General features: G+C 51.2%; 1 protein-coding gene across 1 annotated transcript; it reads left to right on the top strand.

The window, feature by feature from the left end:
- Positions 1-10,051: 10,051 nt before the first annotated feature.
- LOC123504869 (leucine-rich repeat extensin-like protein 3) lies at positions 10,052-11,501 on the top strand. The gene is made up of 2 exons (XM_045255775.1): positions 10,052-10,397; positions 10,447-11,501. The coding sequence occupies exons 1-2, from the start codon at positions 10,052-10,054 to the stop codon at positions 11,499-11,501; spliced, it is 1,401 nt and encodes a 466-aa protein (XP_045111710.1).
- The last annotated feature ends 413 nt before the right edge of the window (positions 11,502-11,914 follow it).

Raw genomic sequence — 11,914 nt, 5'->3', positions numbered from 1 at the left:
CCTGAAGAAGAGGCTGAAGGAGGGTCGCAGCACTTGGTGTCAGGAGTGGGATCCTAAGGGCGTCTTGTGTGTTGTGGCGGAAGGCAAAGTACTACCTGATGAAGGTACAATGGCTGACGGCGAGCAGATCGTGAAGAAGGAAGCTGTGGGCGAGGAGCTGCCCTCAATGGCCGAACTCATGTGTATGTTGGTGGCGATCCAGCAGGAATTGACTACCGTCAGGCACGAAGTGACTACCGTCGGGCATGGATTGATTACCGTCAGGCACGAAAACGAACTCCAATGTGCGACGCTGAAGAAGGAGATGAAGGAGGAGTTGGGGGCGATGGCGGATGCCATGCGAGCGACGGCAGGCCCAGTGAGAAGAATGAGTGCTCAGTCGCACAGCGCTCATCCCGTCGGCTCTGGGCTAGCGTCCGGCTGGCGGGGTGAGACCAACGAGGAGTCTGAGGGCGACGAGACGGAAAACTCCCCTTGGATTGTCTCCCCGCCCTACCCTCCGCTAGCCCTGCCCGCAGCCGCCCCACCCAAGACTGCCTCCCTGCCTCACCAACGGAAAGCTCGCTCTCCCCCTGCCGTCTCCCCGCCTCGAGCTTCCTCCCAGCCAGCAGCCGCCCCATCTGCGACCCCCAGGCGGCCTAGACCACAGGAGTTTGACGGAAGGGTGTCGCTGGAGGCTTACCTGGCCCAATTCGAAGTCGTGGCTCGAGCACAAGGCTGGAGTCAAGAGGAGCGCGCCCTGAATCTTGTGACAAGTTTGAAGGGGCCAGCCGTGGATGTGTTAAGTTAGTTAACACCTGCACAACAGGAGTCCTACACCGACGTAGTGGGCGTCTTGGAGAGGCGCTACGTTCACCAGTACCAGGCAGAGGTGTATCGAGCGAGGTTCCGGGCCCGAGTCCGAGGACGCGGAGAAACGTTACAACAGCTGGCACAAGATTTGGAGCATCTGATGTGGAAGGCGTACCCACGGGCATCAGAAGAAACTGCAACGCTGCTCATGAGGGATCAGTTCATTGATGCGCTGGAGGACGCGCAATCGCAGATTTACGTGAAGCAGGCGCATGTTGCAAATCTGCAAGAGGCCATTGCCTGGGCACTGGAGTTCGAGTCCTTCATTAAGACTAGTGCCGGGAGGTCCAGGACAGACTCCGAAAGAAACCAACGCTACCGACGGAGCCGGGCGAAGGACGGCCCCGGGAGAAGCAGAGCAAGGCCGTTCAGAGGGGCATGTTGGAACTGTAAGGAGACGGGACATAGGAAGCAAGATTGTGGCCGTTCCCCAGCCCCCGCTCGGTCTCATTCTGCATAGCAGGTGGGGCAGTACGTGTACCAGCCCTGCTGGTGGGGTTGTGGCCAACTGGGCCACCTCTCTCGGTCCTGCCCCCAGAAGACGCAGGCGGGCAGGAGAACACGGGCGGGAAACACCTTCTGACTGGAGAGCGGGGCCGCACACCAGCCGTCATCACCCAGGCCCCACTCCCGCTAACTGGCCGCCGCTCTGTCGCCGCTGCAGCTGCTGCCGCCCTCACCTCCCAGGTTGAAGGCGTGATCGATGGACGACCGTGTTGCCTTACCGTGGATACTGGGATGGACAGGACGCTCGTCAGGAAGGGCGTCATTGCAGCACGGAACCTCCCCCTTGCCCCACAGAAGATGTGTGGAGTGACGCGGCACTGCAGCGCGATGCGGGGACCAGTGGAGGCGCGGATAGAGGTGGGAGGCGAGGAGATGCAGCTACCTGTGTACGTGGCTGACCTGGAGGAACCCTGCCTCCTGGGTATCGACTACCTGACAAAGGGCCGGGCTTGTATCGACTTCGGGAAAGGAACGCTGAGGGTACATGATACGGAAGTGCCCTTACTCCCCGAGGACGCCTGCCCTCAGGTAGCAAGCGCCCAGTCTGCTGGCCTGGCCTCAGGGAGCAGGACAAGGGGCGAGCAACAACGGCGCCGAAAGGTGAGCGGGCGCGGTGGACAAGTGGAGCCAGCAGGTGAGGTGCAGCGGCTGCCAGCCGGGCGGGCAGCAGGGAGCGTGGCAACACCAGCGGGCGGGCGGTGAGGAGCGCGGCGCACCCGGCCGCCACCAGCGGGCGGACAGCGAGGAGCGCGATACAGCCTGCTGAAAGGGACGGTGACGGAAGACGTGTGCCGGAGTACCTACGGGAGATGCTGCAGAAGAGTACGGAGCGTCTGAGCACTGAGCAAGCAGTACAGTTGCGGAGGATGCTGTGCGTGTACGCTGATGTCTTCTCGAAGGGAGACACGGACCTGGGCTGCACGAATCTAGTTCAACATCGCATCGATACCAGTGGCAGCCACCCAATCAAGCACGCACCATGAAGGATACCTCCCGCTCGACGTCAGGAGATGGAGAAAGCGGTGAGAGATTTACAGGCGCAAGGTGTGATCGAGAAATCGAACAGCCCGTGGTCTTCTGCAGTAGTTTTGGTGAAAAAGAAAGATGGGTCGACGCGTCTCTGTGTGGACTACAGAGCCCTGAACGACGTCACGGTGAAGGATTCCTATCCACTACCCAGGATCGACGACACGCTGGATGCACTGACAGGTGCTCGCTGGTACTTCACTCTGGATCTGAAGTCTGGCTATCATCAGGTGGAGGTGGCAGACGAGGATAAAGAGAAGACAGCATTCTCCTTTGGGCAGGGACTATGGCAGTTCCGCATCATGCCCTTCGGATTATACAATGCACCAGCGACCTTTGTAAGGCTGATGGAGCAGGTACTGGAGGGCCCGCAGTGGAAGACTGCCCTCGTCTACCTGGACGATGTGGTTGTTTTCGGACGCACCTTCGAGGAGGAGCTGCAGAGGCTGGAGGACGTCCTTCTGCGGTTGAGGAGAGCTAATCTGAAGCTTAGCCCAAAGAAGTGTCTGTTGTTCCAGCAGGAGGTGCCCTTCCTCGGGCATGTCGTCAGCGAGGACGGGGTGCGCACCGATCCACTGAAGGTGCGAGCTGTGGCAGAGTGGCCTGTCCCGACCAATGTGGGCGAAGTGAGGAGCTTCGTGGGCCTGTGCACGTACTATCGTCGGTTCGTGAAGGACTTCGCCATCATAGCGGCGTCCGATTTTGCTGGGATGCTGGGTGTCAGACAGCCTTTGAGCGGCTGAAGGAGGCGCTGGTGAACGCTCCTGTGCTGCCATACCCGGACCCCACTTGCCCGTACGTCGTGGATTGTGACGCTAGTGCTGAGGGCATGGGAGCGGTGCTGTCACAGCTGAAGGACGGACGCAAACATGTGGTGGCGTACTACAGTAACAAGTTCAGTCACGCGGAGAAAAATTACTGTGTCATGCGACACTTCTGGCGGTGGTGAAGAGTCTAGAAAACTTTCACCCGTACCTTTATGGGGCAAAGTTTACTGTGAGGACGGACCACGCAGCCCTGCGGTGGTTAAAGACGATGAAGAATCCTGAGGGGCAGTTGGCGAGGTGGATCGGCAGGCTGGATCAGTACGATTACTGCGTCGAGCATCGCCCTGGGAGAGTCCACAAGAACGCTGACAGCTTCAGCAGACGTCCATGTGAGCCTGAGTGTCACCATTGCAGCAGGAAGAAGCCAGAAGAAGTCTGCAAGCTGACACGAGTCCATGGCGCGGAGGGTGACGGAGACACGCTTCTGCAGGAGGCGCAGAGGAAGGACCCGGATCTCCACCCAGTAGTAAAGTGGCTGGAGGAAGGTCAAGGTCGCCCTGGCGAGCAAGAAGTGGCAGCCCTGAGCCCAGCTACGATATTCTACTGGAGGCAGTGGGACACGCTGAAATTAAGTAGAGGAATACTGGTGAAGAAGTGGCTGACACCTGACGGAGGGATGATGTACTGGCAGACAGTCATTCCTCGTGATATGAGAGCTAGCCTGATGCGGGAGGTGCATGAGGGCGTCACCAGTGGGCATCTAGGAGTGAAGAAGACACTCAGTCATCTACGACAGCGGTTCTACTGGCTGGGGATGCGCAAGAATGTACAAGAATGTACAAGAATGGTGCCGAGTGTGCGACACCTGTAACGCCAAGAAGGGACCAGCACGGAAGGGTAGAGCGCCGCTACAGCTGTATCAGGTGGGAGCCCCGATGGAACGAGTAGCAGTAGACATCGTGGGGCCGCTACCCGCGACTGCAGCTGGCAATCGTTACATCTATGTTGCCATGGACTACTTCACGAAATGGCCCGAGACGTACGCACTGCCGAACCATGAAGCAGTGACTGTAGCAGAGGTACTGGTGGAGCAGTTCTTCACCAGGTTTGGTGTGCCTGGCGAGCTGCATTCCGATCAAGGTCGCGAGTTTGAGTCGGAGGTATTCGGCGAGTGTTGCCAGCTAATGGGCCTGCGGAAGACGAGGACGACACCACTGAGGCCACAGTCTGACGGGATGGTGGAGCGCTTCAACAGGACACTGGCTCAGGAACTGGCCAAATACTGTACAGAGGGACAGACAGAGTGGGACCGGAAGCTTCCCGCTCTGCTCATGGCATACAGGTCTGCCACGCACGAGGTCACCACCTACACGCCGGCCCGGCTTATGATGGGCCGGGAGCTTCGCCTGCCGGTGGACTTGACAACAGGACGCCCTCCAGATGAAGAACTGCCTACTGTGGCCACGGACTACGCCATAGCACTGCAGGAGCGGCTAGTAGAGGCTCATCATCAGGTGCGAGGACGACTTAAGCTGGCGGGCGAGGCCATGAGGCACCGCTATGACCGGGGAAGTCGCGCGGCTGAGTTTGCAGCTAGCGACAAGGTGTGGCTTTACAACCCCTGCCGGCGGAAAGGTCTCTCACTGAAGCTGCAGAGCGCCTGGGAGGGGCCATACACTGTCATCGAGAAGGTGTCGGAGGTAATCTTCCGTATTCGTCGAGGACAACGCGGGAAGCTCAAGATAATTCATGCTGACCGACTGTGGAGATACCACGGGCCAGGGAAGTTCACCTGGGGCCAAGCCCCGTGTGACAGCAGCAGTGAGGAGGAGGAAGCTGCCCTTGCCATAGTAGCAGAGGACGTAACGGGGCCTGACGCCGGCCTCGTGGGCAGCGAGGACGGTGGAGCGGGGACGAGCGGGGATGAAGAAGCTGAGTCAGGAGTGGGTGACTCACCGGCAATGGTGGCAGTACGGTAGGGTACGTAATAAATATAGTAATTCTGCATGCTCAAAAATACCGTACCGTAATTTCGTACCGTAACCGAAAAACCGTACCGTACTAGTACGAAAAAATAAATTTCGTACCGTAATTTCGTACCCAATATCGTACCAATGCCATAAGCTACATCTTTAAAATTAACCAATTTTATGAAGTACTTGTGGAAACACTTCCTTATTGAGACTGAAGATTAAGTTCATACAACTGGTTTAGTTTTCTTGTTGGTGAACATACCTTTTAAATATAGTACGTATATTTATCACTGTAAATATAATAGGTATTAGAACTGGAACTTTTTACTGTTAGTGAAAAGTTCCAGTTCTAATAGGTGCGGTAGTATGAACTTACATAATATATCTTAGAATCAACTAAAGATTATCTTGGGCGTACTATTTCATTTTATAGGAAGAGGAATATACATCATATAAACAAAAATATTAAATTTCACATGATGTAGAAAACTTAAACCTCATTTGTTTGTGGTTTTAAATTGAAAATAATTTGAAACTTATCCTTTGATTATTTATTAAGTGCCCACTGAAACATTTCACATACAAGAGGGTGTTTATTCAAAACTGATGATGAGAAACACGAAAATGAAAAAAAAAGTTGATTGTTGTATACAGGTTGCTGTATACAGATGTCTGATGTTTGGTAACCAAAATAAAATAAATGACAAGATTATTGAGGTCATGTACAGTGGCAGATTTATTTCCATATAGGGTGACACACATTATAAAAAAAAAAAATAATATGTACTTTGTTTGCATATACTCTTTATGGAAGTGTTACTGGTTACTTGGAATCAGAATGTGCTTCGTATTCTTTCTATATTAATAATATAAAACTCACCGCTACAGAAAAAAAAACACTAAATGTTTACCTAAATTAAGCATGAAACCCGTCCATTTATAGAAACTATTAACCACGACTGTACTTGACCAGTTAGTATATATTTTTACCAACCTACCGAAAATCATATTCGGTAGGTTGGTAAAAATATATACTAACTGGTCAAGTACAGTCGTGGTTAATAGTTTCTATTGGCAGCAATCAGAGTGATGGGAGTCACCGCTTTCCGGCTGCTGCCTGCTGCCAACTGAGCTGTAGCAGCTATAGGGCTCCCCGGCGCAGTTACTCACTCACTGGTACTGGACACGAACTGAACGCGTTAGCGACGGGCCGAAGGCGAACAGACGAGTTCCCGTCTCTCTCTCTCCCTCTCGTAAATAAAACTATTTTGTTTCGTAATCGTCCGGATATTCATATTAGTCTGTTCTGAACAGAGGCAGTGGAATATATATTAGAATTTTAATAAAGTATGAAAAGGGTACGGAAAAAATAACGTAATTTCGTACCGTACCGTACTTGACAAAAAATACCGTACCGTAATTTCGTACCGTACTTTTACCTTAAAATATACCATACCGTACCATACTGCCACCCTTGCACCCGAGCCGCGCCGCGCCCCCCATGGTAAAGTCCTTCTCCCCCTCCCTGAAGAAGAGGCTGAAGGAGTGTCGCAGCAGTATTATTATTAGGTATTGTTAAGTTGGTTTCTTTATTGTTATATTCATTTGTGTATTATATCTGTGTATGTCAGTTTCATGTGTGTTTTGTTATTGGGTTATTAAATAGCTTCTTAAGTGTCCCCTTTGCATATCCTCACCAGTTGAACCTGCAGTGTTTTTTTATTTTTTTTTTTTTTATTGTTATTGTTCACTGGCTCCCCGATGCCAATCTTACCCATTTAACCGGTGAACGTAACTCCATCTTTGTTCCAATTTTGTTCTGACTACATTCTTCGGCACTTATTGCACTTTCAGAAACAAAAGGATTGCTTGCTTTCTTTGCTTCCAACTGAATAAAGTTGCATAACCTTTCCTTTCAAAGGCTGGGTGATACCTTTCCACTGTGAAGGCTATTACTATTACTTTGATTATAATGTACCACTACCTCTCTCCATCTTTTAATTATGTGAAATGGGAGTTTTGTAAGCAGTTTCCTTTGCTCCCTAGGATCATCTGAAAATGACAAGCGAGAAGTGCTTTCCTTTGCAGTCAGGCAGCACTGCAGGAAGTCTGAAAATGCTACTAAGGCTGATCCACTATCATAAAGAATTGGAGGCCAATCCTTTAACCTTTTTTGTGTAAGCATCAGCTATGATTATTTCACCTCCAGATCTTTCCCAAAGAATATTCTTTGCCTTTGTATAACAGTCACCTTTGGAATTAAGATATATTAGCATTTTAATAGCACTTTTTGCTTCACCCCTTGTATATTTGTTTAAGTAAGCAAGCATCCCTTGATCATTATTAACTTGAGTTTACAAAGGTTTCAAAATTCTTTACCCAAACTGGAAATTCCACAGGATCTCCACTAAAAATCTCTGCCTCTATTGGAGAGTTCCACCTGGGATCAAACATGTTAGTTGCAAAGTTCCCCACAAGCTGGGAAGGATCTGGACAAATCTGTCTTACAGTATTAACATTATTGCTAGGCATGCTGACATTATGAGTGGGTCCATGGGAATATAGTACAAAACTTTGAGCTGTAGGATCGAGATTCATTAGTGGGGATTAATTAATTATTTGTCAATCTGCATAACCATGAATTATCAATTCATTATCCTTATTACAAGAGGGAGGCCCCTTTAGGTCATGGAGTATAACACTGTTGTGAGGCAGGGCATCAATTCTATGTTGATATGCAATTACCTGTCCTTTTAATTCATTTTGTGACTTAATGTATTGTTGAAGGTGACTTTGCTTTCATCATTATTTGGAAGCTTTTGTTCTTCCCTTTCTAATAAGTTGAATGCATTAAGCTCAGCCTGGGCAATTGCTAGCTCTTTCTCTCTCTTCATCTGTATTATCATTGCTTTTCTTCTTGCCAATGCAGCTTGTCTCTACCCTTTTATCATCAGAGTAAAAACTTACCATCAGAGTAAGAACTTATCATCACAGTGAGAACTTAGCATTAGAGTAAGAACTTAGCATCAGAGTAAGAACTTTATTTCCTAGTAAGAACTCCAAGTAAGAACTCAAGTCTAGAAGCAAGACGCCAACACGCAAGGCAGCAGAGAGGGGTGCCGCAGTGGAATGTGACTTGACCCCTTGACAACAACCACTCCCTTGTTCGCGCTCTAGGCCTACAGCTCCCACAGCCATTTTGTGGCATCCCTTGGTCAGGCAAGAATGTTATGAGTGTGTACTGAAGTGATTAGTTTAAGTGAATGAAAATTACCCACATGAATTAGTATTAGAGCGTTAATTTTTATTTCGCAACCAGTATATACTTAACTCAGTGCTGACACAAGTAACTATTAAATATGTCAGATACTGAGAAAATTAGTGCCGTGAGTGACTCTAGGGAAGGTGAGGAGGAACAAGTGAACAGGGGTGAAAGTTATGTACAAAGTGTGAGAGGGCGAGTCTTGACAGAAAAGGGAAGAGAATATGGAATTAATAAAACAAGGAGAAGGGCAGATTCCTTCAGAAGTAAATGAAACCATGGCACTAATAGAATTATGAAAACCCTGAAAACTGTAGTTAACCCATTTGATCTGCAGTCCTTGCTGAGGAAAGAAGGAGAGTTATTTGACCAGTATATATATTGCGGAATATTCAAAATTGGTGGAATTAGAACTACAAAGGTCAGAGGAGTTAAAGAGGAGTTTGAAATTAACCTAGAAGCCCACCATGAACTATTACGAAGTATAGAATGTGGAAAGAGTTGGAAGTTGACAGGGGATCAGTTTGTTCTAGTAAACAGTCTAGATGTTCTAAACATGTCATGTACTTCATGTTCATCTAAGCAACCTCTTCTACACTGAATATCCTCGGTCTGTCCTTTACTCATAATCTTAACTGGAAACTTCACATCTCATCTCTTGTTAAAAGCTTCTATGAAGTTAGGCGTTCCGAGGCATCTCCACCAGTTTTTCTCGCCCCTCCAACTGCTAACTGTAGAAGGGCCTTATCCGCCCCTGTGCGGAATATTCTTGTATGTTTTTTTTTTTTTTTTTTTTTTTGGTGGGGGGTCCACTCATACAGTTTTAATAGATAGGGTAGAATAAAAAAAGATTTCATTTCATCAACTCCCTTCTTATGACTGACTGTCTTCAGTCTCTTTCTCACCACTGAATTGTTGCATCTCTTTCTATCTTTTATTGCTATTTTCATGCTAACTGTTTTACTGATGCCTCCCCTCCTCCTGCACCTCGCTGCACAAAGCTTTCTACTACTTCCTCTTATCCCAATTCTATCCAACTCAATGCAAGAGGCCAGTACTCTCAATCATTCATACCTTTCTCCAGTAGACTCTGGAACTCCGTACCTGCTTCTGTATTTCCGTCTTCCTACGACTTGACTTCTTTTAAGAGGGAGCAGTTAGCACCCACGGCCCGTGGCTGGCGGGTGTCTATTTTCCTCGCTCCACTCTGCATGAACGAAGCCCCTACAAAGAAGAGAAGTGCTGAGGCCCTCTCTGAGGAGCACACCTTCATGGCCTCCCCTGTGGATAGCCAGGATGCCTGTCTTCTGGCAGGCCAGCCAAGGGAGACAATTATTCATGTGAAAAGGGTAAAACTTCCTGTTGGTGGAGCGGAGAAGCTTTATCTCCCCGCTGCCGCTGACCGCATGGCCTTCCCTGACCTGACCAGATAAAGGATCAACCCCCGCACCCCTGCTGCTTCCTCCGCCTCTATGGACTCGCCACCCTTGTCTCCAGGCCTGCAGGACGTCATGGATACTGACGCCGCCTCTCGTGCTTCCTTGTCTCAGCCGGGCGCTTCCCGTCGCTGTGTGAGGTTTCCTGAGGGGCACAGCAAGACTCTGGCCCAACTCTACGAGTGGTTCATGGCGCTGCTCAAACAGCACCCATCCTAGGAGCCACTCATGAAGGAAGGTAGGCACAGGCCGTACCTGACGGTCAACCCTTGGTCACCAGCATACCACATGTTGGTGAAGGAGGGCTTCCTCGGCCTCACCATGACCCCAGCGGATCCTGACGCCCGGCAGCAGATGGTCATCGTTCATGGTGTGTCTACCGCCATCAATGTTGACCTTCTCTCCATGCTAGAGGCTTTCTTTTGGCTCAAGAGGCGCGTCGTCGCAGGTGAACCCCGCCCTCAGCCTCTGGGTCTCGTTGAAGGGGCCCTGCCCAGCTCGGTGCACCTCCACGGCCTGGGCCGCTTCCACATGGGCCTGTACACCCCTGAGCCTGACCTATGCAGCCACTGCTGTCGGTTCGAGCATCAGAGCTGGATGTGCACGTCGGCGCCGTGCTGCAGGTACTTTTCTGGGAGTCATCCTTCCTCCTGCTGCCTGGAAAAGATACGTGCTGGCACCAGAGTCATCCCGCTGTGTTGCAACCACAACGCCTCTTCGCGCCACTGCCCTGCTCGGCCCAGGCCCGTCAGGGAGCCACAGACCCCCGGCACCACTGTTGGCCCCTCCAGGGTGGTTTTTCGGCCCAACTTCCCAACTCTGGTCCAACTTCCCTGCTCTGCCTCTGCCAGCTGCCCAGCCATCAGCATTTCCACCCCTGCTTGGCACAGCTGCCCCAGCCCAGTCTGGGGCAGCTCACCCTCCTGTCCCTGCCACACGGCTACCTGTCCCTGTGCCACACAGGACTGCGCCTTACTATGCTGCTGTGGTAGGGGCTGAGGATGCAGCCCCCACATCGCAGGCTGGCGTGCCTGCGACCCTCCAGGACGTGGTGCACCTCCTGCTGGGAATCCAGGCCGAGGTCAGGGACTTGCGTGTGAGGGTCACTGCCTTGGAGCGACAGCGGGACGCAGCAAGACCTCCGCCCAAGCCAGTGCCCGCCCCTGTCCAGCCAGCTCCCCAACCTGCCCACAAGAACCAGCCCCAGAGTGTGCCGGCCAGCCCCCGGCCCCAACCAGTGTCTGCAACTGTCCAGCCTGCCCCAGATAACAAGCCCCAGAGTGTGCCAGCCAGACCCCGGCCCCAACCAATGTCTGCTACTGTCCAGCTTGCCCAAGATAACAAGCCCCAGAGTGCCCCAGCCAGCCTGCGGCCCCAGCCAGTGTATGTCCCGGTACATCCTTCGCCCCGGTCTGCCCCTGATAGCCAGCCCCAAGGTGTGCTGGCTAGTACTCGGCCCCAGCGACTCCAGCCACCGGCCACAGTACAACCACCGCTTCCGCCGGCCCCAGCCCAGCCCCTGTCTGTGCCGGACCGCACGCCTCTGTGGTCTGGGTCCCCCTCTGTAGAGACGGACCTGGTATCGGATGACATGGACACGGATGAGGAGGAGTGGGTACCCACGGCTGCTCGGACACTGGACCGGCTGCAGGCCGAGCTTGCCACTGTGAGTCTGTGACCGAGGGCTTGCTTGGGTGCACCAGCAGGTATCGCCCAACCCCTTCCCTTGTTGTATACTCTTCTACAACAATAAAGTTATCAATCAATCAATCATTTTAAGAGGGAGGTATTAAGACATTTTCTCCTTAATTTTGGCAAACGCTTTACTTATCCTTTAGGGAACCAGTGTTTTGTGAATCCTGCCCCAGCACATAACATAACATAACATAACATAAATAATAGGATAACAAAGGGCCACCAGGGCCCATCTAGGTTATCCTGTATCAGTCGCACAGCGACCTCGTCATCAGTACTTAAAGATACACTTACAAGTACACAATACATTATATACTAATTCTAAATATTTGGCCCATTAACAGGGCTAAGTCCTGCAGCGAAATCCTCTACAATTTGTGGTCCCCATACATGGGG

Source organism: Portunus trituberculatus, chromosome 17 (assembly GCF_017591435.1).
Source record: "Portunus trituberculatus isolate SZX2019 chromosome 17, ASM1759143v1, whole genome shotgun sequence".
NCBI classification, from domain to species: domain Eukaryota; kingdom Metazoa; phylum Arthropoda; class Malacostraca; order Decapoda; family Portunidae; genus Portunus; species Portunus trituberculatus.
Note: the sequence above shows the minus strand (reverse complement) of the source record. Positions and strands in the feature narration are given on the sequence as shown.

Coding starts and splice junctions, on each gene's coding strand:
- LOC123504869 (XM_045255775.1), top strand. CDS start 10,052: ATGAAGGAAGGTAGGCACAGGCCGTACCTGACGGTCAACCCTTGGTCA. Junction 10,398..10,446: donor TGACCTATGCAGCCACTGCT/GTCGGTTCGAGC, acceptor GCCGTGCTGCAG/GTACTTTTCTGGGAGTCATC.